The sequence below is a fragment of the Musa acuminata genome, chromosome BXJ1-5, assembly GCF_036884655.1.
Source record: "Musa acuminata AAA Group cultivar baxijiao chromosome BXJ1-5, Cavendish_Baxijiao_AAA, whole genome shotgun sequence".
NCBI lineage: Eukaryota > Viridiplantae > Streptophyta > Magnoliopsida > Zingiberales > Musaceae > Musa > Musa acuminata.
Window position 1 is genome coordinate 4,140,074 of NC_088331.1, and position 26,474 is coordinate 4,166,547.

A 26,474-nucleotide genomic window follows, 5' to 3' on the forward strand; every position below is an offset into this window, starting at 1 on the left:
GCATCTTATCCTTTTACCTCAATGAACATGCTTTTCTTACAATAATCTAATGCCACGAGGCCAAGATGAGAAGACCAATCCCACGTTTCTAAATGTCAGTGGAAGAATTGCTGTTTTGTGCTTTATCTAGCACAGCTGATCTCGATAGATAGCTAGGCGTCCCTGTCAAGGTCCAGCCGAGATCCCAATAGCAGGTATTGCGGCCGAAATTTGCTCGTTTAGATAGATCTATGCAGAGAGTATATCGTTCGTTCATTTTACCTATCAAACATATCTCAACCGTCCATATTCGAAAGTATGGAACATATCATTGATCGCATAGAACAAATATGCAGACATTCCCGCCATTAAACTTAGTTTTCTCCTTTTTTTTTTTTTTCCTTCCATTCAATTGCGACCGTTCAAGTTATTAAACTTGGTTTCCTCCGTCGCCACGGCGTTCGTCTTCTCTCTCTTCTTCCCCCATTTTGGCCAGGGATCGAGACCCGCTGAACCCTAAGGATCATCGGCGCCGGATCTCTCCTCCCATGGCTTCCTTGTTTCGAGCTTCGCTTGACTTCGCGGCCTTTGATCCTTCCTCTATTGAGGCTTCCTCTCGGTTCTCCGGGAAACCTTCGGGAGCCATAAAGGTGAGACCTTTTTGGCTCCTCACCTTGTTGCTGTTGTCTTTTGAGCGTTCGTTCGTCTGGTTTGTGTTGACATTTTATGCGTTCCTCTTCAGATCGGCAGTTCGCCCCTTAATTTGGGTAGATTAAGCAATGCACGCCTGAGAATTCTGGGTTGCGTCGAGTAAGTTTACTTCTTGTTCGATATGTTGTAATCAATGAATTCTGCGAGTAAATTGGTTGATCATGGAGTGACCCTTGATTTCAAACTTTTCCTGCGTTTTTGAATTACTATAAGGCAACTTCTTTATTGTGATTCTATTCGTTTTGATGGTTTTTCTTATGATGTTCACTGGATTTCATTTTGTTTTAAGATTGGTGAGCAACATTAGGTGATTAATTGGCTTAAGGATGAAATTTAATTCGTAGGTAACACCGGATTATCTTGATCATCGATCTGCAGTTGCTGTTATGAAAAAGAAACCCTGATTGTAGCTAATTCCCTTGTTTTCTATAGATACACAGCTGAATGTTAGAGGGAGGAGGACCAACAAGGCCTTGATCTAGTGGTTGGTCTTCCTCTTCAACTAAACGAGGCTCTGGGTTTATATTCTTGTGGAGTTGGTTCCCTACTACTTACATAGGAAACAATGGTATTGTTATCTTAAAACACAAGAAGAACAAATGGGAAGGAGAGGATTATGTTTGAGAGGAAATTCAGATAATTAAGACTGTAGTTATTCATTATCAAAATTTGGGATTCTAGGATGTCATGTACAAAATAAGGTGTCTCAATCTTAATTCGTTTGATCTATCTGAGTACATGAAATTAATAGCTATTCTTTATTGATTTGTGAACACAAATATTTCATGATTATTTGGAGTTCTATTTGAGCATAGCTTCACGGTTATAGGGTTTAAATCTTAGTGTTTATGAACTTCATTGCTGACCAAATAATTACTATTCTCTTTGAGATTCACAGAGTAAAGAGCAAATATGAGTGATTGGGAGATTAATATGCAAACCCTGAAGGTTCTACAGACTAGTATGCAGTGCACCATATATATATATATATTAATGCATGTCTGTGTCTCTCAGGTACATATTAGTAAGATCATCTGAAATTAATACAGACAGGTATTTCTGCCAACTTATAATTGCTATCAATAGTTTCTGTTCTTTTCAATTTGATGACTTGAATATTAATGCATAAGTCAAAATAGTCTTTTGTCTGTCCTGATTGGACTAATTTTACAAGCTAGATTGTTAATACATGTGGACATGAACTTGATTAACATTATACCTGGTTGGAAAAAATAAACATTACACTTGGGGCATTGATTCAAATTGGTTGTGGTATCGAGTTGGGATCTACCATTTCAAATATTGACAGTTTAAGAGAATTTAACATGAACCATTTCGGGCATTAAAGCTTGAATTTTGCATTTAGGAAAGAGATATTGGTAAATAACAGATAGCTTTTTAAGTCAAATCGGTAATCAACATCTGGAATTGACTAGTTGTGAATTTATCAAATCCATTCTTCATCTCCTCTAGCAATGAAAAATACATCTTTTTTTTATTAAAGCTGCAATTTACATTTCTCCCTTTTTGTTTTCTTACCGAACAGCATAAATTTGTATTGTCCAGATATTTCTTGATTTGTTTGCGATGAATCACTTGATATGAGAGTAAAAGGGAATCTTATTGCCAGGGAAAAACATACTTCCACAAGAAAAGCTTCTAAAGAGCCTTTCAGGTTGACTAGAGAATTTACAGAAAGTGAAAGATGGAAATTAGGAAACGATGAGCAAGATTTAGATCCGTTTGAGGAGTTGAAAAGTAGATTCAAGAGTTTCAAAAGCCAAAATTATGAGTAAGTAGAATTTTGTACAAACTTAGCTGCTCTGTCTAAGCAGTTGGATTGTGCAATTAATCGCATTATGCAATGAACAGGGAGAATCTGGTTCATTACCAAAATCTTGCCGAGCAGCAGTCACCCAAGGTGATTTGACAACCAGGATTATGGTTCTTATACTTGCAACTTTTTCTCTTCAGTTGAAACATTAAAATCTTAGCCTCTCTCTCTCTCTCTCTCTCCCCCCCCCCCCTCCTCTTACCTACAAATAATAGTTCTTTATTTTTGAAGTAACTCCCATAAATTATATGATAGATCATCCTTTGGGACCCACTTTGAGTGGTATGTCTATTTTGGGGCTCTTTTGTTGGTGTATATTCTACATTATTCAACATTTTTTAACATATGTTATCAACTGATAGTTTCTTGTGCAGTTCATGGTAATTGCATGTGCAGACTCGAGGGTCTGCCCTTCGAACATTTTGGGTTTTCAACCTGGGGAAGCGTTTACAGTAAGGAATATAGCAAATTTAGTTCCACCATTTCAGGTACATCTCTTAAATATCTTCACACCAGACTAGGTTATTCGGACCAGTTTGAAGAGCTTCATTGCTATTTTGTGCATTTTTTGAGGGCATTTAATATATTTTTTTTGCAGCATGGGGCTTCAGAAACTAGTGCAGCACTTGAGTTTGCTGTAAACACTCTAGAGGCAAGTAAATTTCATAAAGCAGATTTGTGTAGTCATTTGACACAATATGGTGGCCGTTAACTGCATTAATATTAATGAGCTGCTCGTTGTTCTCTTTGAGCTGAACAATATGCTTTTTGTAGGTTGCAAACATATTAGTTGTTGGCCATAGTCGTTGTGGAGGAATTCAGGCTCTTATGAGTATGAAAAATGATCCTGGTTCTAGGTACATGTAAATTAGACCTAGACTCTGCATTTCTGTTTTATGTTTTCTTGTTCTTTTTCTGCATGAGATCCCATTCACTTTTTGTGTGTGTATACATATATAGAAGCTTTATCAAAGATTGGGTTTCCATTGGAAAGAGTGCAAGGCTAAGCACAGAGGCTGCTGCTGGCAACCTGAGCTTTGAAATGCAGTGTAGACATTGTGAGAAGGTAGTCACGATCCCCTTCTAACAGAGTGCAACATTAATTGGACTTTTCTATGGCAACACATGTTATGATAATTAGCTTTTTCTTATCACTTCAAGATTCTCTTGTTAATGCTGGACAGCTAGACATCATCATCTCCACGTCCACCAGCAACCATGCTTGTATCTACCTTTGTCCATCCAGCTTCATATTGATTCCCGTCTGAAAATTAAAATCTTTATAATGCCAGCAAAGCAAAAGATTCTATCACAAACTTTTCCTTCCCTGCTTTCTAGTTGTACAAGTTTACAAGCATGCTTTTTCATGTGAATTAGAAATGTCTTTTTGTGACAGAACTTAGTGACACTAAGATCTAGCTTCTTAAACTTGCATATGTAGTTTGAATTTCTGTTCAGGTTTTTTATCTCAAGCTATTTTTGTGTGAGGACCCACGTTAGCAGAACTGTTGCATTTCTCTAAGCAACCTGGAACTTCTTGTGCTTCTGCGAATATAATCAACTTAGCATTATCGATCTAAAGTTTACATTGTTTCTGTTGATCCCTTCACTCAATAATTAACCTGTTGTTTGCTTTCCTTTATCTTGACTTCACCAAGATCAGGCTGTTAAGTAGCATTGTATTGGTGTATCTGAAATACTCTATTCTTTGTCTATGAGTAAATGTTTTAGGTATATATATAAAATGCATGCTGCTGTAGAGTCAAGCTTTAAGCTAACTTGCTGCTTTTATTTATTACAGGAATCAATCAATGGCTCACTGCTGAACTTGCTAACATACCCATGGATTGAGAAAAGAGTCAGCGAAGCGACATTATCTCTTCATGGAGGCTACTATGACTTCATCAACTGCACCTTTGAGAAATGGACTCTTGTATACAGAGAAAGATTGGAGGGAGGCAGCAAGTATGCCATTAAAAATCGCTCCTCGTGGTCCTGAAAAATATTTTACGAGCCAGAATGAAGCTTATGCATATGATCTGCTCCTCCATGTTGTACCTCAAGATAATTCTTCTACCTTCTTTGGGTGCCTTCTTCTTTAACCCATTTCAGCAGCAAGAAAATGTTTGGGCCGGTACCAATAGATCAATTATGATATGTTTATGTGGGATAGACAAACATTTGTTTCTTTGGATATGTGGGGTGACTAAGCTATAAGTTGAAGATCCATGCTTGATATTCAACTGTATTGTCTCTTTTTCTCATGTGTTTTCCTGTATTATATGATGATAATATTTGTAATTAAAACTTTTGAGTCAGATTATGTTATCTGAAATATGCTAAAAGAATTGTACTTTGATTAGTATCTGATCTCTTAAAGACATGTTTCATCATTGCTTTAAATATTGAGGTGCTCACAAGAAAGTTTCCTGTTCCTACTTCCCATCCTGTTATCTTCATTGCCCAAAGTTTTCTATCTTCCGTTGACAGGGATTTAAAGATCTGAAACTTGAACGCTTTTTCTTTTGTCAGTTTATCGGATTTGTAGCAGTTTATGATTCACGTAAAATAATTACGTGTTTGACTCTTTATATATTAGTGTCAGATATTATTGTGAAACTAAACAATCTCTAGATGCAGCAGCTAGAGAAAACCCTCGAAGCATAAATAATCTTGTGGTAGATCTTGTGACACTAAGTATTGCAAATGGCTGCTGGAAAAAGACGCTTCAGCCATGGCTGGAGAAGCCCTGCAACCTTCTCTCACCAACTCATGTCAGCACTTTCATGGCATATCAAACGTTAGTTGCCATGAACAGTGTTGAATGCTCGAGGGGCGACTGAGAAAAGTCAACGGCATAGTGAAAGAAAAGCCATCTCTTTTCTCTTTTTCTCTCCATGATGGTTGCCATATGATCAGTGCAAACCACTAAACATGTAAACGAGTGGTAAGTAGAAGGAGATGGGGGGAGCACTGAGACTGCACAGTAACCCTCTCCACCTGGTCAAAGCTTGGGCATTAATGATGGGTTGGTGAAGACAGAGGGAACAATCCACACACTACCTCCATTTGGAACCCGAAAAAGGAAGGCAGCGGCTGTTGGCATTCCATTTGTGGAATATGCGGCTGTTTCCATTAAATTGTCTGACATGAGTGGGTAAAAAGAGTTAAGATGAAGAAAATCAAAAAACAAAACAATTAAAAGGATTTAAATATTATTGAAATAGTGTGATTTCATCTAATGAATATTTTTCTCTCCCTCAGTTGATATTTATCCCTTCAACTTGCCTTTATGTATTTTACTCAATTTAATATATTTCTAAAAAATTAAGTGTGAATCCATATTAACTGCACTCAATTTTAAACTTAAGAAATTAGCATCTCTCAATCCGATTAAAAGATATTAGAAGATGGGTCATATAATTATGAGTATATGAAGAACCATAATCTATTATGATTTTATCTATGTTAATTATTTTTTTAGAAAAATAAAATAATCAAATAAAAAGATAATTAAAATAGGAAGTATAATAATCTATCACCAGATGGTTCGAGAGTGTGAGAGCAAAGCAATAAATGCCAGGATCACAACAGTACCCACTGGGACCACCATTAATTGCTGCGCTGACCAATAGTTAAATGGGTTTCCCCGTTGGGGCCATTAATGAGAGAGAGGCTCTCTGCAGTTTAAATCAAATGCAAGAAGCGCTCCTCCTCTTCCTCGCGCCGCCCACATAGAGAAGACGAGGTGAGGGAGGAGAGGAGGGAAGATTAGGGTTTACTCTTGTGGGCAGCCGGGAGCGAGATGGAGGTAGGCGAGGGTGATGCCCCGGCGGAGGTGGAGGCGGAGGCGGGGGCGAAGCGGAACCCCCGGTGCTACATGGACGTTACCATCGGAGGGGACATGGAGGGGCGGATCGTGGTGGAGCTCTTCGCTGGAGTGGTACCGAGGACTGCGGAGAACTTTAGGGCGCTCTGCACCGGAGAGAAGGGCGTCGGGCCCAATACCGGCGTTCCCCTCCACCTCAAGGTGCTCCCGTTTTATCCCTCTCTTCCAATCCATCCAGTCTCGCCCCCGTTTGTTTCTTTGTTGTCCTTGTTAGTTTGCCCTTGGGGTTGTTGCGAAATCATGGGGGAAAACTGAAAAGTGTGGCCTTTGTCTCGGTCTTTGAGTCGTGGTGGGGGTATTATCGTCTTGTTTCTGGATTGGAAATGGTTCTACCATGGGCTTACCAGTGCACTATTAGAGGAACATTCGGACGACGAGAATTTTCCTTTTCTTCTCTCGTATTTTTTTAATTTTTCATATATTTCTCCTTTTTTCTTAGTGATTTCTTTATAGTGGTTTGGGGGAGTCAGAGAGGGAATATCTGAACACCTAGAGGAAGAAACTTTCCGTGGGAAGACATTATCCTTTGTCATCTTTGATGGCCTAAAACCGTGAAGACAAACACATTTAGGGATTTAAAATTTAAGATTTTTGAGATAGAACTTTTATGTGAACTTATGTATCGAAATTTAAGATTTTTGACACAGCTTTTATGCATACTTTTTTTTAAGTATCTTTTTTTATGCATAGGTTTCACTAATATGATCGGTAATATTTTAAGGAATTGGTCACAGGCTTGCTGTGATGCTTACATGATATCTACTTCTGAAACCCTTTGGGCTTCTCTTGAAACAGATATCGCAACATATAGTTGTTCAGGAGAACATGAAGAATATCAGTGTGTTAGGGATCATCATACTCTGTTTTAATAACTGATACTGTCTGGTTTACTCACTGAATATCCGAGGCTGTGTTCCTTTGGACGCCCTTATCTTGACCACTTTCTGGATTCTTAACATTAGTTTTCTTTGATAATTGACACTACCAAAGAGGAAATAATGAGCAAGGAAATGTATGGTAGGCAGTAGACTTCCTAGTACGTCCTGTGCTCTATCACTTTTATTTTTCATTTCTAGTCATTGTAGAAGTTAAATAAGTAAATTCTTTCTTCTTTCATGATAATTCTGATCCTTTTTGTAGTTGTATGCCTAATTTATGTATCTTTGTCAATACTTCCTTTTCTGACTTGGAAAGTGAAATTTTACATGAAACGTAGGAAGTTTGGCACCTTTGTTTACTGAAGGTTAACATGAACTTAAATTTGCAACGTATTTAATTAACTATGTTTGTAGCCTTTAAAATCTTTTACTTGGAAAATCAGAATCTCCCTTAATGCTTGGAGAAGTTAAGAATATCTTCAAGCAAAGATTCTGTTTAGTAATTGAATCTTTTTATGAATCTTACTGCTTCCCATCTAATGAACAGTCTGTTGATAGGGATGTTAACAAAACCACCAAATTGCATAAACTTTTAGTGCTTCCCATCAACTGTGACAATGCAGTGCATGGTTAGCATTGAATGCTCTCAAGTTGAAAGACAATGAATTCTATGTCCAATCTTATCAAATTTTAAGAAAATAGTTTGTATCCTGAGATAATTATGAAAATTCAAAACCTATAATGCACTATGGATTCAATATGTATTATAATTTATGCTTGATTTTTAGTAAATCGTGACTCATTAATTAGGTGGTTGAGGTATTCAATGTACAAGGGATTTATAAAAGGAGAAGGAAGGAGGATTGGTGAGGCATTCTAGTTTTTGAAGCCTTATCAAACTTTTGTATTTCGAGCTATTGGCTCTTAGTATCTCTTGAAAAAGATAGAGTTCTCTTTTGTCCTCTCATATCTCAATTGTTTTCTCACCCTCTTCTTCTTTTTTCCTTTTTGTTTCACATTTTTTGGTATCATAGTCTTGCTACATTCTTGGTGCACTTCCTTCTTATGGCAACTAGAAGAGGCAGAGGGCGATGCGGCAAAATAATAATGCAACCAAATATAGATGAAAGATATGCAAAAACTGAAGCACTAAGGAGACCAGCTAAAGAGTTTACCATTTGCCTCGAACATCAATAAATCCATGGCTCTAGAGGCTCAAGCTATGGTTACGCAAGTGATGGATTCGAAGACTTGAATCCTTTTACTTTCAAATAAGTTGTAGGAGACTCATCCATGGATAGGTCTTTTCATGCAAATGATAACATCAAGATTGATTTCAACCTGAAGAGTTTCTTGATTGGCTTAGTGTCGTTGAGAAATTCTTTGAATACAAGGAGATACCTGAAGATCAAAAAGTAAAATTAATTGTTACAATGCTTCGAGGTTATGCTTTAATCTGGTGGGACAAGGTGCAAGAGATGAACCTTCGGAAAGGGAAGATGAAGATTTCATCTTGGGAGAAGATGAAATCTCGGCTCCGTAAGAATTTTCTTCTATATGATTATGTTCAAACTCTCTTTTCACAATTTAATAATCTTCAGCAAGGTAGCAAAATCATCATCAACCACAATAAAGAATTCAACAAGTTGATGGCCCGAAATAACACTCAAGAGATGGAAAAACAACTTATTGCAAGATATTATTCGAAATGAAGTGGAGATGCAACAATTATGGAGGTTATCCGATGCTTATCAATTATCACTAAAAGTTAAAGCAAAACTTGCTAGAAGTGAAGCAAAGAGGTATTCTAATGTTCCTTTACATTCCTCTTCTAAAGTTCACTCAGCTCGTTATAATGGTACTGTGGTACTGGAACAAAAGCTAGTAGAATTATAAAAAATGCATCCAAACTAACTCCTACCAATTGTGGAGGATAATCTAGTCGCATCAGTCACCTTCTTACTTGTTTCAAATGTAAACATGTAGAACACTACATAAACGAGTGCCCGAATAGGCAAACTGATGCACGAGTCAACTTTATCGAAAAAGAAGATGCCAATGAACAACTTGATGATATTGGAGAACCAATATATGATGAATACCCTAAGGAGGCTTATGAAGAAATTACACTCGAAGGTGAATGTTTGGTAATCCATAGAGTACTTGCTAGTCTAAGAGATGATTCTAATGAAGAATGATTATGAAATAATATTTTCAAGACATGCTGCAGGTCTTAAGGCAAAGTTTGTTTTCTTGTTATTGATGGTGATAGTTGTGAGTATTGTGTCTTAAGATATGGTGGACAAGCTCAAGCTCAAGATAGAATCATATCCTAAACCATATTGAATTGCATGATTCAAGAAAGGTAATGAGGTACGAGTTACTAATCGATGCCTAGTTTCTTTTTAGATGGGCAAAAATTATAAAGATGATGTGGTATGATGTAGTACCGATAAATGTTGGCCATATACTCTTGAGAAGACCATGACAATATGATAAGTTGATAAGACCCTAAAGTCTTATCGTCGCTCTGATACCAAATGATAAGACCCTAAGGTCTTATCATAGAAGAAATAGAAGAAATGAGGATGCTCTGATACCAAATGATAAGACCCTAAGGTCTTATCATAGAAGAAATGGAAGAAATGGGGATGCTCTGATACCAAATGATTAGACCCTAAAGTCTTATCGTAAAAAAGAAGAAGAGAAAAGGATGGGGACGCGAGGAGGTCGAGCGGTGGTCGAAGGTCGCTGGTTGGGGAAACAGCGACAACGATGAAGAAAGAGTTGCCTTGTAGTGGTGGTGGGGAAGAAGGGACGTAAGGCTGCGGCGGGCTGCGCCAAGGATCGTTGCTCTGATACCAAATGATAAGACCCTAAAGTCTTATCGTCGCTCTGATACCAAATGATAAGACTTTAGGGTCTTATCATTTGGTATCAGAGCGACGATAAGACTTTAGGGTCTTATCATAAGTGTGTTATCCATGATGATAGAAAGAAAACCTATACTTTTAAATTTAATGGAGTTAGAATTGTGCTTTTGCTATGCAAAGAAGAATTTGCTCCCAAACCTTTAACCCAAAGGTAGGGAAATAACTTCCTTAAAATAAGTTTACAAGATAAAGCGAAGAAATTGGACTTATATTTATGTTAGTTGCTAAAGAATCCATGCAGCTTATAGAAATTCCTCGTGAAGTAGAAGCCATTTTGGAGGAATTCAAGGACATACACTCTGAAGAACTTCTTGGTGGCTTGCCTCCTATTTGAAACATTCAACATCAAATCGATCTAACTCTTGGAGCAATCTTTCCAAACAAATCTCATTGTCGGATGAGCCCAAAAGAACATGAAGAGTTGAATAAACAAGTTATGGATCTATTGCACAAGGGTTTTATTCAGGCAAGTTTAAGTCTGTGCGCCATTCCAACTTTATTGACTCTAAAGAAGGATGAAACTTGATAGATTTGCATTGATGGTCAAGCTATCAATCGAATTACCATCAAGTACATATTTCCTATTCTACGTGTGGAGGATATGTTTGATATGTTTGCTGGTGCTTAAATTTTCTCTAAAATTGATCTTCAAAGCAGTTATCACCAAATCCGTATTAAACTAGGAGATGAATGAAAAACTACTTTCAAGACTCGAGAAAATTTATATGAATGACTAGTTATGCCATTTGGACTTTCAAATGCTCATAGCACCTTCATGAGGGTAATGAATCAAATTCTATGTCCTTATATTGGGAAGCTTGTTATTATTTACTTTGATAATATTTTTATTTATAGTTGCAACAAACTTAATCATAATGAACAATTAAGAACTATCCTATCAATCTTGAAGGCAGAAAAGTTATTTGTAAATATCAAGAAGTGCTCATTCATGACCTCTAGCCTAGCTTTTCTAGGCTTCATCTTAACCCCTACAAGTATTCAAGTGGATTATGAGAAGATTAAAGTTATCCAGACTGTCGCGGCCTTAGCTGGCATTGCATAAGGCGTAAGGCACCCTTGCGGCAAAGACGCGAACTTAGCTTGCATTGCCTAAGTCACGCTTCGCTCTTGCGATTTGCGTCCGCAAAGATCAGCCCACTTACAACCTCTCGCAGGTCCCGAAGGACCTGTAAAAAGAGAAAGTTGATTAGTTCGAAGAACGAGCGACGGACAAGTCCCGACGTCTCGCGAAAAGGGGAAGCTTTACAAGCAATTCAGCGAGCACCTTGCGTGCACAAGAGAAAAGAGGGAGAGGGGGAAAACAAGGACTTTAGAAGGTTGAACGAACAGCTTCAAGTCCATAAATAGCTGCTCACCGAGTGCCGGGCGTGACAACAAGTTCCCGTCAAGGTAACGTGCGAACTTGCGAAAGAGTGTTCAACGCCCGACACTATACCGAAGCCTCATCCAGCCCTGTGCCACCTGGGTGGTTCCAGGGTGCTAAGATGGCTGACGTTTCGCGTGCAGCAGTGGGCTGCAGAAATCAGCCTGTGGCACGCGAAAACGTAGCTGTTTTGGGTTGTTTTGGGCTGTTTTGCTCGGTTCGGTGAGCAATCGTACTGTAGCACTACAACCTGTTCGAACTTACATTTTTACAAGCAAAAAGACTCAAAACCAAGCCAAAATATGCTGCCAAGCAGCTGTACATGTAGATTAGAGCGACGAACGGTTCGTTGAACGGAGTTGTTGCAGGTGAGCGACGACCGTTCGTGACATTCTCCCCCACTCAATCTGTTGACGCCCTTATCGACGCTTGTTGGTGGTTGTTAATAATTATTTCTTCATGTTGCAGGGCATCTTCGGGCTCCCAACTGGCTTCAGTTCGGGGAAGCTTTCACCACTTCACCAAGTACTTGGTCTGCTCAGCTCCATTGGGTAGCTTTATCTTGCGATCCGCTAAAATAGTTTCAACTCGCTTCTCGTAGGACACTGGTGGGGGGTAGCTGAGTTGGAACACTTCGGGAAACATCTTGCAGATCCGAGTGGTAGGCTTTTAGGTTGTTGGCGTGAAGAACATTGTGAATTTTGAACCACGCCGGCAGCTGCAACTTGTAGGAGACGTTGCCCACCCTGTTGATAATTGGGAATGGCCCTTCATACTTGCGCACCAATCCTTTGTGTACTTTGTTCCTAAAGAATTGGAGTGATGCTGGTTGAAGCTTTTCCAGCACCAAATCGCCGACCTTGAACTCTTGCGGTCGCCTTCCCAAGTCTGCCCACTTCTTCATCCTTTTTACCGCCTTCTCCAAGTAAGCCTGCACAATATCTGCATTTCAGTGTCACTCCTTTGCGAAGTGGTAAGCTGACGGACTACTCCTAGTATACTCGATTGCCATGGTGTGAGGAGTTGACGGTTGTTGTCCTGTAATGATCTCGAAGGGGTTCTTGTTGGACGCAGAGCTCCGCTGTAAGTTGTAGGAGAATTGGGCAATGTCCAACAACTTCACCCAATCTCGTTGGTTGGCACTCATGTAGTGCCGAAGAGCTTGCTCTAGGAGCGAGTTTATCCTTTCGGTTTGGCCATCTGTCTGGGGGTGGAGGCTTGTGGAGAAGTTGAACTTGGACCCCAACACTTTGAATAGCTCGGTCCAGAATCGTCCCAGGAACCGAGCGTCTCGATCACTGATGATATTGTGCGGGACTCTCCAATACTTCACCGCATCCTTCATCATCAACTTGGCCGCCTCCTCCGCTGAACAGTATAGGGGAGCAGCAATGAAAATTGCATACTTTGAAAATCGATCGACCACCACGAGTATCGATCCGAGTCTCCCTACTGCGGGCAAGCTTGATATAAAGTCCAAGGAAATGCTCTCCTATGGCCTTTCTGGTATGGGCAACGACTCCAAAAGTCCCATCGGCTTTCGTTGCTCCATCTTGCCTTGCTGGCAAGTGAGGTATATTTGAACATATTCCTCCACATCAATCCTTATCTTCGGCCAATAGAAGGCCCTCTCCACGAGAGCCAAGGTTCTGTGAATGCCGGAGTGTCCAGCCTAAAGGGAATCATGACACTCTCTTAAGAGGTCACGTCTCAGATTGTCCACTCAAGGAACATAAACCCTATTCCCTTTGGTGTAAACGAGTCCCTCCTGGACCCAAAACCATCGTGCCTTGCCTTCTTTAATGAGTTGTATCAGGGCTTCTGTCTGGGGATCACTGTACAGTCCATCCCTGATCCTGGAAAGGAAGTTGGAGTGCAACTGACTTGCTTGGCCTCTGCCCTCCAATTGTACGACATTCACACGCTCCACTTTTCGACTCAATGCATCGGCTACGACATTTGCCTTTTCGGGCTTGTACTCCATTACCATATCAAACTCAGTCAGGAAGTCCTCCCATCGTGCTTGTTTTGGGGAGAGTTTCTTCTAAGTTTGGAAATAGCTTAAAGCGATGTTGTCTGTCCTTAGTACAAATCGCGATCCAAGAAGGTAGTGTCGCTAAACTCGTAGACAGTGGATCACCGTTGTCATCTCCTTCTCGTGCACCGGATACCGTCACTCGGTCTCGTTGAGTTTACTGCTCTCGTAGGCCATCGGATGACCCTCTTGCATGAGTACTCCCCCAATAGCGAAGTATGAAGCATCTGTATGGACTTCGAAGGCCTCCCCATAGTTCAGCAATTTAAGCACTGGTTCTTCTAATACAGCAGTCTTTAGATCTTGGAATGCAATCTCACATTTATCCGACCACCTCCAAGGCTGCTCCTTCAACAACTCCGTCAATGGACTTGCACGCTTCAAATATCCTGCTAAGAAGCGTCGATAGTAGTTGACGAAGCCAAGGAAGGATCTCAACTTTGGCACCTTCTTTGGAGTTCGCCATTCCGCAACCGCTTGCACCTTCGATCTGTATGGACTCAAACGCTCCATACCTGGTCACACAGGTCGCCTTTGCTTCGTCGCCTTCAACAATGCGCACCTGCCAATACCCCGAACGAAGGTCGAGTTTTGAGAAATACTTGGCTTTGCCCAATTGGTCGAACAAGTTCGCGATGAGCGAGATGAGACACTTGTTCTTCATCGTCACTTTGCCGAGGGCTCGGTAATTGACGCATAGTCGAAGGCTCCCATCTTATTTCTTATGGAAGAGAACGGGAGCTCCTAATGGTGCTTTAGAGCTGTGAATAAGACCACCGCTTAGCAGTTCACCTAACTGCTTTCTGAGTTCTGCTAACTCTGGCGGGGGCATGCGGTAGGGTGGTCTCGCAGGAGGCTTTACTCCTGGCTCCAGCTCGATGTTGTGATCCACGCCTCTGCGTGGCAGAAGAGTCTTTGGCAACTCGGGTGGCATAACATCAATGAACTCTTTCAAGACGTTCGCCACCACAGCAGGTTCATGAAAGGCCTTCTCGTCGAGTGGCTCTAGCTTCATAGCAGCCACGAATGTTAGTTCGCCTTTTCGTACCCCCTTCTTCAGTTGTAATGCCGATATCTATTGGGGATCTTTGGTTCCTCTCCGAGAAACGGGAACCACATAGGGGTCGTCACCCCCCATCATGCATAGGGTGTTTAGGAACGAAATTGGCACCAACTTCGCCGCGTTCATAAACTCCATTCCAAGGATCACTTGGAAGTCGTCCAATGGTACCGCCATCATGTTCGTGCTCCCGCTTCATGTTTTAATCTTGATGGGGACTCCGAGCTCACCGCCTTCATTCGACTTGGGCTCTCCTCTAAGATCAGCCCAAGTCACTTTGCTTCTCAATCGGTAATAAAGTTGTGGGTAGCACTCGTGTCCACCATTGCACGGGTCGTTTGGCCATTTAGCTTGATGTCTACGTACATCAGCTCACCACTTCCTGCTTTTTGTAGCTTTGTCTTCGTGTTCTCCCCCACTTGACCTCGCATGGTGTTCAACAAACGCATTGCTCCCATCCGGGGTCCTTGCGACTCCTCGCCGTGGCTGCTGGATTCAGAACTACTCGAACTAAGAGCGACAGCCTTGCCCTTGTCCCGATTTGGGGGGATGGATGGAAGCTGCTAAAGCATTAAGTGCTTGTTTTTATGGGCACTCCCTCACCATATGCGGCCCTCCGCACAAGAAGCATTCGCCAGGTTTCGGGGCCTTGCCTTCCGGGCTTGGCCCTTTGTGGGAACTCTTCTTCTTTTGTTCGCTCCCGAGCTCCTTCCCTCGAGAATATTTTAGAGGGCGATTGCTTGAAGATTGTTTCCTTCTTCCCGGGTCTTCAGAGGAAACGAAGTCAGTGAGCCTTTCTGCGGCAGCAATTGCCCCGATCAAATCGGCAACATTCCTTCGATGTAGTTCTTGTTGCGCCCATGGCTTCAAACCATCGAGGGAGCTGAACAGCTTATCCTTCTCGGACATGTCTTGGATGTCCAGCATTAGTGCAGAAAATTGCTTCACGTAGTCTCGAATGGAAGCATTTTAGCGAAGTTGTCTCAATTTCCTTCTTGCGACGAACTCGGTGTTCTCCGGTAGGAACTGAGTTCTCAACTCCCGCTTCAAGTCCTCTCATATGTCAACTCGACACCGACCTTGTTGGATCTCCTCTCAACGTGTTCGCCACCAAAGTTTTGCATCTCCGTTCAGATACATGGTCGCCATAGAGACTTTGGTTTCTTCAGAATCAGGCCTCGTAGCTCGGAAGTATTGCTCCATATCGAATACGAAATTCTCGAGCTCTTTTGCATCTCTGGCCCCTCCATAACCATGAGGCTCGGGTGCCCTTAAGTTTTGTGGCGGTGCAACACAGATGTTGCTTCCTCCCGCATTTAGTGCCCTTGTGAGCATGGTCACCCTCGAAGTGAGTTCCGCCACAACTTCCTGCAGGTGTTGCACAGAGTCTTTGGTGTCATCTAACAATCAGTCGATTAGGGCCTCAACCTTGTCGATCCTGGACTCTGCTTCTTCTTGCGAGCTCTCTACCCCAACAAGCCTTCGTTGGCCATGGTACAGTTCCTCCAAGCTCGCTTCGAGAACATCCAAGTGGGTTTCCGCCGTTGTGAGTCTCTCCTTATGACTCTTTTTCTCGATTGGCGCTCCAGATTGCGCCTCTTTCGCTCACGGAGAGTAGCCAACTTCTCGCTCATCATGTTCGCTGTCGCGCTCCTCCTAAGAGGCTCCAACAACATGCGAGTGAATGTGCACTTGCAGCCCACCTGCGGCTACTTGGGGCAAGGGTCCGGCTTGCCCCGTCTTGTTTGATTCGCCACGATGCTTTGCCATGGCGAAGTTGCGAAGTTCCTTCGTTGCTCGCTCGAAGTGCTTGCCCGCTCTGATGCCACAATGTCACGACCTTAGCTGGAATTGCCTAAGGTGTGAGGCACCCTTGTGGTAAAGATGCGAACTTAGCTTGCGTTGCCTAGTCGCGAGGCACCCTTGCGGTAAAGACGCGAACTTAGCTTGCATTGCCTAAGTCGCGCTTCGCCCTTGCGATTTGCGTCCATAAAGATCAGCCCACTTGCAACCTCTCGTAGGTCCCGAAGGACCTGTAAAAAGAGAAAGTTGATTAGTTCGAAGAATGAGCGACGGACAAGTCCCGACGTCTCGCGAAAAGGGGAAGCTTTACAAGCAATTCAGCGAGCACCTTGCGTGCACAAGAGAAAAGAGGGAGAGGGGGAAAACAAGGACTTTAGAAGGTTAAACGAACAGTTGCAAGTCCATAAACAGTTGCTCACCGGGTGCCGGGCGCGACAACAAGTTCCCGTCAAGGTAACGTGCGAACTTGCGAAAGAGTGTTCAACGCCCGACACTATACCGAAGCCCCATCCAGCCCTGTACCACCCGGGTGGTTCCAGGGTGCTGAGATGGTTGACGTTTCGCGTGCAGCAGTGGGCTGCAGAAATCAGCCCATGGCACGCGAAAACGGAGCTGTTTTGGGTTGTTTTGCTCGGTTCGGTGAGCAGTCGTACTGTAGCGCTGCAACTTGTTCGAACTTACATTTTTACAAGCAAAAGGACTCAAAACCAAGCCAAAACATGCTGCCAAGTAGCTGTACATGTAGATTAGAACAATGAACGGTTCGTTGAACGGAGTTGCTGCGGGTGCGCGACGACCGTTCGTGACAAGACGTAGCCAACACTAACATCCCTACAAGATGTTCAGAGTTTTCATGGATTGACATCCTTTTTCATCGATTTATTAAGAATTTCAGTACTATTATAGCTCCTTTAACTTATTGCATAAATAAATGAGTGTTTCAATGGACAACTAAGGCAAACAATAGTTTTGAACTACTAAGGGTGAAATTATCCACTGCTCGTGTTCTTGCATTATCGGATTTTTTAAAAATATTTGAAGTTGATTGTGATGCCTTTAATGTGGGCATTGGTAGAGTACTTAGCCAAGAAGGATATCCATTTGTATTCTTTAGTGAAATGCTGAACAATACAAGAAAGAACTATTCAACCTATGATATTGAATTTTATGCTATTGTTCAAGCACTGTGAGGAGACCTTATTTAATCCAAAGAGAATTTATCTTAAATTCTAATCATGAAGTTCTTAAATATATAAATTCTCAAGCAAATCTTAATAGGCGACATGTAAGATAGATGGAATTTTTACAAGAGTATACTTTTGTCTTTAAGCATAAGAATGGAATATGTAATAAAGTAGTCGATGCACTCCGTCGACGATTGGTGCTTCTTAATACTATGTGTGCCCAATTAGAAGGATTTGATACAATAAGAAATACTTACTCTAATGATGAAGATTTTGAAGAAACATGAGTTATGCACGAAGAGTCATCATGAAGATTATGTTATCGAAGATGGTTTTATTTTTCGTGGAACTCAACTTTGTATTCCTAAATGTTCTCTAAGAGAGCATATTATTCAAGAACTGTACTATGGTGGATTAGGAGGTCATTTTGGGAGAGATCAAATAATCCTTCTCGTTAAATCAAAATATTTTTGGTCTACAATCTACCGAGATGTTGCATGCCATGTGAAAAGATAAAGAATATGCCAAACTTCAAAAGGACAAACTTAGAATCTTAGTGCATATACTTCTTTTCCAATTCCTAATACTCCATGGGAAGACATAAGTATGGATTTTGTGATTGATCTACAGAAAACTTAAAGACGTACATAGTCTATCTTTGTTGTTGTTGATCGATTTTTCAAAATGGAACATTTTATTCCTTGCAAAAAGATCATAGATGCTTATTATATTGCTAACCTTTAATTCAATGAAGTGGTCAAACTTCATGGAATTCCTAAGTCTATCACATCAGATAGAGATACTAAATTTCTTACTTATTTTTGGAAAAGTTTATATAAGAAATTTGGCACCAACCTATTATATAGTAGTACTTATCATCCTCAAACAGATAACAAACTGAGGTTGTTAATAAGACATTCGATAATTTGCTATGATGCTTTGTTGCAAAGAGACCAAAACAATGGGATCTCATGCAACCTCGTGCTGAATTTGCTTATAACTCTATGGTTAATCGTTCTACGGGCAAGAGTTTATTTGAGATTGTTTATGGTTGTATTTTACTTCATTATCTAGACCTTGCTAAAATGCATGAATCACCTTTATCAAGTTCAAAGGGAGAGGATTTTGCTATTACCATGACAAAATTCATGAAAAAGTAAAGAAGACACTTGAAGCTAGCAACCTAGTTTACAAAAAAAAGGCCAACAAGCATCGTCGTGTGAAGGCAAATAAGAAGGAGATCTTGTTTGGGTCTTTTTGAAAAAAGAATATTTTCCTGCAAGAATTTATAATAAACTCAAAGAGAAGAAAATTGGTCCCGGTCGAGTCCTCAAGAGAATTAATGACATTGCTTATAAGATTGAACTTCCTCCTAATATTCGCACTCACTTCACATTTAACATTCGAGATTTATCGATTAACCCTATCAAATTTAAAGAAAATATTCGTATCTTGAGATAATTATAAAAATATAAAATCACCAAAGTACGATACATCATGAATTTAATATGTATTGTAATTTGTGCTTGGCTTTTAATAAATTATGACTCATTAAAGAGGTGATTGAGAGATTCAATGTACAAGGGATCTATGAGAGGGGAGGGAAGGAAAATTGGTGGGGCAATCTAGTTTTTGGAACCGTATCAAACTTGTGTATTTCAAGGCTTCAAGCTTTTAGCTCTTAGTATCTCTTGACAAAGAGAGTTCTCTGTTGTCCTCCCATATCTCACTTCTTTTCTTCCTTCTCTCTTCCTTTTTGTTTCACATCACCTTTATAATCTTTTACTTGGAAAATCAGAATTTCTTTTGTTGCTTGAAGAAGTTAAAATTATCTTCGAGCAAAGATTATGTTTAGTATTGAAGCTTGTTATGAATCTTACTGCTTCCCATCTATTGAACATTTTACTGTTTTTCCTTATTTTTGCTGGGTAATGTGGATTCACTAATGGCATCTGCTTCAAACAAGCATCTCTAAGTATATCCTGCGTCTAAACTCTGAAGTGTCTACTGACCAGCAAGCAAAATAAATTTCTAGTGTTTCCTTTAGCTGTCAACTTCAGGTAGACAGTTGTTTAGCGTATGCATTAGTAAACATTCCTTAACATTTATAATTAGTAGTCTTATTGATCTAATTGATTATGAAAAATGAATAGGTGATTATTTGCAACCTTTCTTTAATTTCTTGTTAAAAATTATGTTTACCTGATAATAAATCAGATTGTATTTTACGAGGGGCTAGAGCTGCGTGAAGATTTATCTCTTCTTCGCCAAACATTGTCATTTTTTTACAATAGTTAAGATATTTATATGTTTATATTTTGTAATTAATATTTCTTCTCATACTTTGCCATATGATTTACGATCTTTAAGAATTTTGTTGTGTCAACTATGCCATTTTCTTCTCTGAAAATTGTGACTTTTACCTTGATTTGCATATTGTGTTGTATTAGTTCCTGCTCTTGGCAAGTTTAGCCTGTGGATTTGGATCCCTTGGTTTGACCTGTATTATCATTAGACCCAACCTCTTGCTAGAAAGACAGAATTTTCTAGAAAGACAGAATTTTTACCTAAGATAATCCTGACCTTAAATCCTATACATATTGATACTTTGCACAAGGCATTTTGCATTGGTGATGACTAAGAGAGGTTGCTGATACTTTTATCTTTAATAAACTTCTTGAATGCTTCCTAAGGGTCCTCATGCATTTTATTTGGTACTGACAGGCTCACCTTCGGAAGGCTTTGGTAAATTATGATAGTGTTAATCTTTTGAGATGTGGCTACTTCATTAATTTTTGTTTTTATGTTCTGTTGATCCTGTTAATATTTAGTTCATCATGTGCTTCACCCTAAACCATTGGTGAATTCAATGTGGGTGTTAGGATTTCATTTGACTCGATTAAGATTGGCATGAGATTTGTGAATCATGATTGAACTTTTCTCTATGCTCGTCATCTGTTTTCAGGAAGAAATTTTTTTTAGATTTTTAAGACCATAGTTTTATGTTGCTGATAATCAACTTTTAATGATAATGTAAACGTTCTTCGGTATAATGATTCCTAACTGTTCATTGCAGGGTTCATGCTTCCATCGTGTCATTAAAGGTTTCATGATACAAGGGGGAGATATATCTGCAGGTGATGGTACTGGAGGAGAATCGATATATGAATTAAAGTTTGAGGATGAAAACTTTGCATTGAAACATGAAAGAAAAGGAATGTTGTCAATGGCCAATTCTGGTCCTAACACCAACGGCTCCCAGTTCTTTATCACTACTACTCGAACACCTCATCTAGATGGAAAACATGTTGTGTTTGGAAAGGTTCTTAAGGGTATGGGAGTGGTTCGTTCAATTGAGCACACTCCTGTTGGTGATGCTGATTGTCCCACTGTTGATGTTGTAATTGCTGACTGTGGTGAACTTCCTGAGGGGGCTGATGATGGTGTGTCAAACTTCTTCAGAGATGGTGACTTCTATGCTGATTGGCCTCTTGACCTTGATGACAAACCGAGTGAGGTTTCTTGGTGGATGAACGCTGTCAACTCTGCTAAAACATTTGGGAATGATTACTTCAAGGTGGAACCTGTTTGATGCTACTCCCTTATTCTCTCTTTTTCTTTTTTGTCATTAGATTTAATTTAATTTTGGTTTTGCTTCTATTATTTCTTGCTCTAGCACTTATGGGTTTTGTTTAATTATTTTGTACATAATTGGACAGCTTGGCTTGTTTTGTGCAAATCCTTTATATTTGTTGAATTGCTTATATGTACTGATACAAAACTTATAAAAACTTACACCCCCTGCAGAAACAAGATTATAAGATGGCTCTTAAAAAATACAGGAAAGCTATGCGCTACTTGGACGTATGTTGGGAAAAGGAAGAGATTGATGAAGGCAAGTAACTTTTCTCTAGCTCTTTGTGCTGTCTAACTAAAACTTGTTTTAACTTAGTTAAATCACTCTGCTCTTCTTGACTTTCATTTGTGCAGAGAAGAGTTTGTTGTTGCGGAAGACTAAGTCAATTATATTGACAAATAGTTCTGTAAGCTTTTATGTTCTTATCCACACACTAAACTAGCAGATTGAGGAATTCTAGTGCTTTGTTTATGATAAAAACTTGCTTTTGGATTCTCCTTACATAGTTCCAGAATATGTTTGATATACTTGTAAATTTTGACTGAGAATTAAATTTAAAAGATTATTTGGATTATGAAGGTCTTTTTGGAGGACTGGAATTACTAAATGGTTCCAAGTTATTGCTCTTCAACATGACATGTATTGGTCAACAATGCTAAAATCTTATTTTGATATATTTATCATTTCTGACTTTTGATGTTGAGATATTGAAATTGTTTTGGAAAACTTGAAAAAAGAGTTTCTTTGCATTATTTTTTAAATTCGAATTTAGAGGTTCAGACTCCAAAGTATCAGATGCATGCCGTTCTTCCCTAAGGAGAAAAGGGGCATCTTCTTGCTACTTGTTGTCTGTCCATTCTTCACTCTTCGACCATTCCTTATGTTTGTCTCAATTCCCTTGGGAGTACACTCATAATCTTCTTGAATTTTTTATGACTTGACATTTTGTTGGTCATTATTTCATTAATTTGTCTGCCATCTTTCAAAAGGTAAAAAGCCAACTAAGATCTCGCATACTGCATAGATAAATTAACTAGTTCTTGAACCTTCATTGTCTTTAATTAGTGCTGCTGGATTGAAATAAAAGACTGAATATATACAACCTCATACTTGTAATCTGGAATTAATGAAAGAATAGCTTTCCATGACCAAATATTTTATGGATCCTTTTTTCTGAGAAGATTGTGAATGATTGAAAAGTTTGGTTTTTACCTTTTCCTAGCTGCTGACTCGTCTAGGTCTTTCCACCAGTCACAATATGCACATCTTTATCTCTCTTTCATCAACATATGACCTGTGTGTTGCCCTAGGAAAAATTTTGCTACATGAAATCTTAGTAGGGCATTTTCCTCGATTGTTGATTTGTTCTGAAAGAGTTTTCTAGCCTGGAACAGTCCTTCCTGAATCAGGAACATTTCCCATAAAGAACTTTAGTAGCTGACTATTGGTCAATGTCACCTTGTCTCTTGATCAAAGACCATAGGACATCTATGACATGGTTGTGCTCATGATTCCCTTTGTAATAAACTAGTAAAGCTATTCCCTGTCTTATTTTTTGTTTTGAGCAATGTTTTAATGACCATTTGGACTGAAAATTTTTTAGCTTGTTGCTTTTGGATCTTTTCCTCATCTTGTATTTGGACAATATTATTTGACAAAACTGTTGCAAATAAGTCAGACATTTTTTAATGTCTGTATTTTATGATTATTTTTAAAAATATAATTATATTATTTTATATAGATTTGAATAATTGGAGACATCTTGCTCATGTATATAGAATTTATGTATTTGGAGTGTTTTAAATTTTTAACTTATGTGCAACCATTTTTTGTTGCCAGCTTCTCTATCAACAAATGTTTATGGCAATACCTATTAATGCCAATTTCTAGAATAATATAAATGTTTCCGGAGGCACTGAAAACGTAGATGAAGACCAGGGAATTTATGCATTTTCTATGTCAATTTTGACTATCCTGCCTTTGATTAACATCGGCTTTAGATATTTAAGAATAAATCTCATAATTTTGGTTAATAACCTTGTTGATTTCTTATATCCTGTCTTTTAATGAAGGCACTATTGATAACTTATCCTAAATGATCTCTTATTGTCACTAACCAATCTGCTCTTCTGCATGGCAAACCCTCGACAAAGAATATGTTGTTGAGGGCTAATTACCTGTATCTTTAGGTTTGGGAAGTTACTCTTAATAGCAGAATATTCATAAATTATGTATCTGCTATCTTGAATTTATGACCTTATTCTTATTTCATAAAGCTTTTTTATGCTATTTTCTGACTTTTAGTATGCTTGGTTCCTATAATGTCTGTGTAACCTCTTTCTTCATAGATATCATGATATAATTGTTGTGAATGTTGAATTATCTTAAAATGTTAAAAATTTATAGGCTGGTAGGATGTACACTTTTGGTTGACCTGCCATTTGGAGTTCTTCACCCTGGTATATATCCAACCATATGGTCTATGACAACTTGAACTTTGATGAACTTGCTTCTATTGCACGTTTAGTGTGTGCAATAATTTCTATCTAAAGATTGCTTTCTGTTCAGTTACATAGAAAACAATGCTCTGGAATTACATATTTCCTGAATATCTCATTGATCACTATGGTATTTACTCTTTTGGTTTGGTGGTCCGGCTTGTTCTTTAGGCTTGCAAATTGAAGTTGGGAGATCTGAAAGGTTCCCTGTTAGATGCTGACTTTGCATTGCGTGAAAGAGAGGGTAATGCGAAAGCTTATTTCCGCCAAGGTCAGGTTAGTTTTCTTGGAATGGTTTATTTTTATCATGCAAATTCCTATGGATCTTCTTGATATTAATTTTCAACTCAGTTCTTCAATACTTTGAGCCAGTGCTAGGCTGTTATATAGTCTTTGGATATGTTGATTTCTTTGAATCAGTCATCCCCCTTCCACAAATCTGTATTTTGTTTGGTTGTAATCCAGCTGATGTGACAAGTAATAATCTAATGCAATTTACATATATTACCATTTCTCTTTGCTTCAACTCAAAAGTTCTCTTTGTAACTTCCTTTCTCAAGTTGAATATACCGCTAAAACTCTTTTCACAGCATACACTAAGTCTACACTTTTAAACCTGCAACAAAATGTTTGTTTGGTTACTTGGGATGCAATTATGACCTTGACTGTTTGATATGCTCCAAACTTCTCTTGAATTTACATCAACAAGATTGACCAGTTTGGATGTTGATTACATCTGATGAATCCAATCTTGAGTGAACCTGAGTTTATGCTCAGATCTATATGTTAGATGAACCATTCATCTTTGTTTCTGTATCCATGTAGAGCCATATGTTTGGGTACAATGTGCAAATGCTTGTTATTCTTGAATGTCCTCAGGGACAGGTAGCACATACTTGTGATTGTTTATTATTTAATATTTTCTATTTATGTAATGCAATTAAATGCATCTTCACATGCCAAATGCATGTCATGCTGTTAGAATATGCCTTGTGGTTTATTGATATGTTCATTTGACAAAATTGTTTATATAATTAATGACCATGCAAGATATTCAATTGAAATTCTACCAGGCATACATGGCTCTTAACGACGTGGATGCTGCAGTTGAAAGCTTCAAGAATGCATTGGAGATAGAGCCGAATGATGGTATGCAACATTGTCACTGCACATCCGTTCACCTGCTGCAACTTATATGATATTGAGTCGATTTCCTCATGTTCTTAGGAGGCATAAAGAGAGAGCTTGCAGCTGCTAAGAAAAAGGTAAGTAAATATCAAGCCTGAAGTGCCTTTGACAATCTTGATAATTCCCCTTCTTGCTAAATCGGCTGGCTGCAGATTGCTGATAGACGAGACCAGGAACGGAAGGCATATTCCAGAATGTTCCAGACCTCTGTCAAACCAGAAGAAAATAACGAGGTAGATCATACCTTCTATTGTTGAAGCTTCTAGAAGAATGACATGTACGTTTATGGAATGATTTCGAGTATCAATAGTTGAAAGTTTCGAGGAAATCACTGGCAAGCATGTGTTTGCATCAGCTCGACACTGCACCTCTGATGATAATCTTTGCAGGATAGGAATGGCTGATGCAATCTGAGCTTTGTCTGAATTTTTTTGCATGAATTTTCTGGATACATGGCTCCTATACATCAGAGTTTTGATTAGCATAAAGAGTTTTCAGGTTTGTGATTTTTTTCCGTCTATTTTACTGAAAATGAAGCAAATGATACGATCTGATCATTCATTTTCCAGCTGCAGGTATACAGTTGGGGCTGAGGAGACAAGTTTTCGGATCCCTTGAGCTGGAAAAACATGAGAAATTCTCTCAAATCATTTCTTTTCCTTTAGACTTACAACTGAGCTTTTTGGCCATGGATACATTCAAACATTTTGTTGGATTCTGCAGATAAAAACTTTTTGTTTCCCAGATATTTAAATACTATTTTCTGATCTGGTGCTTTAAGAAAGTATTACCATTCTTTGGATCAATGTCCTGCTCTTGGAGGTGCCAAAACTTGACATGATTCATGAATCTGACAAGAACCCAACATGAAGTTGGGCAGGCTTGGGTTTGGTCTATGTTTTCAATTGTATTCAGGCTTAGGAAGGGCAATTCTCCTCGGAGAGGCCCTCTCTCTGCCCATGTTCAAATTGTGCTTTAGATTGAGAACAAACTGAATAATTGGCAAGATCATTTTTGTCAACTCTCTCCTTTGTCTTATATTCCTCATCTAGACACTTGAGGTGTATCTCATTGCTTGGGATAAGGTCACTATACCTAACTGTGATGGTGGATTGAGCATTAGTGTCCTAAACACTACTGAAGTTGTTTTGTTTGCCAAAATGGTGATCACTTGTCCTCCTTGTTGAGACAAGTATGGAGATGTCTCTCTTTGGGGTGCCAATTGCCCTCAAAAGCTATTCACTTTTTGTGTGAAAGATGTTAGGTTTTGGGCTTTTCAAAATGGCATGGGAATTATACTTATATCCATCACTGGGATGGAAATTATTCTAATATCCAGTTGGGATGGACTTTTCAATATCATTGGGGATGAAAATTATAGTAATATCCAACTCATTCTTGGGTTTGGACTTCTCCTTGAGATCCATCATAACTTCAATTTTGTTATTTTTTTTGTTTGAA

The 26,474-nt window shown here is 39.2% G+C and overlaps 2 protein-coding genes across 12 annotated transcripts; both read left to right on the plus strand.

Annotated features, from left to right (window-relative positions):
* Positions 1 to 380: 380 nt before the first annotated feature.
* On the plus strand, positions 381 to 4,889 carry LOC135673112 (beta carbonic anhydrase 5, chloroplastic-like). 2 transcript variants are annotated; one of them, XM_065181862.1, is made up of 10 exons: positions 381 to 629; positions 722 to 789; positions 1,705 to 1,743; positions 2,321 to 2,482; positions 2,563 to 2,611; positions 2,899 to 3,012; positions 3,123 to 3,176; positions 3,299 to 3,381; positions 3,485 to 3,590; positions 4,326 to 4,889. In XM_065181862.1, the coding sequence occupies exons 1-10, from the start codon at positions 528 to 530 to the stop codon at positions 4,521 to 4,523; spliced, it is 975 nt and encodes a 324-aa protein (XP_065037934.1). In that variant the 5' UTR covers positions 381 to 527; the 3' UTR covers positions 4,524 to 4,889. The 2 variants fall into 2 exon arrangements, with proteins under 2 accessions (XP_065037934.1, XP_065037935.1); XM_065181863.1 differs by lacking the exon at positions 1,705 to 1,743 and having other exon boundaries at positions 382 to 629.
* Positions 4,890 to 6,212: 1,323 nt separating this feature from the next.
* On the plus strand, positions 6,213 to 26,034 carry LOC135673113 (peptidyl-prolyl cis-trans isomerase CYP40-like). 10 transcript variants are annotated; one of them, XM_065181868.1, is made up of 10 exons: positions 6,213 to 6,554; positions 20,767 to 21,267; positions 21,498 to 21,585; positions 21,681 to 21,733; positions 23,997 to 24,101; positions 24,899 to 24,974; positions 25,053 to 25,090; positions 25,166 to 25,290; positions 25,403 to 25,511; positions 25,583 to 26,034. In XM_065181868.1, exons 1-8 carry the CDS (start codon positions 6,330 to 6,332, stop codon positions 25,268 to 25,270), a joined length of 1,191 nt encoding a protein of 396 aa, XP_065037940.1. In that variant the 5' UTR covers positions 6,213 to 6,329; the 3' UTR covers positions 25,271 to 25,290; positions 25,403 to 25,511; positions 25,583 to 26,034. The 10 variants fall into 10 exon arrangements, with proteins under 10 accessions (XP_065037940.1, XP_065037939.1, XP_065037941.1 ...); XM_065181867.1 differs by having other exon boundaries at positions 25,589 to 26,034; XM_065181869.1 differs by having other exon boundaries at positions 25,408 to 25,511; positions 25,589 to 26,034.
* Positions 26,035 to 26,474: the final 440 nt, after the last annotated feature.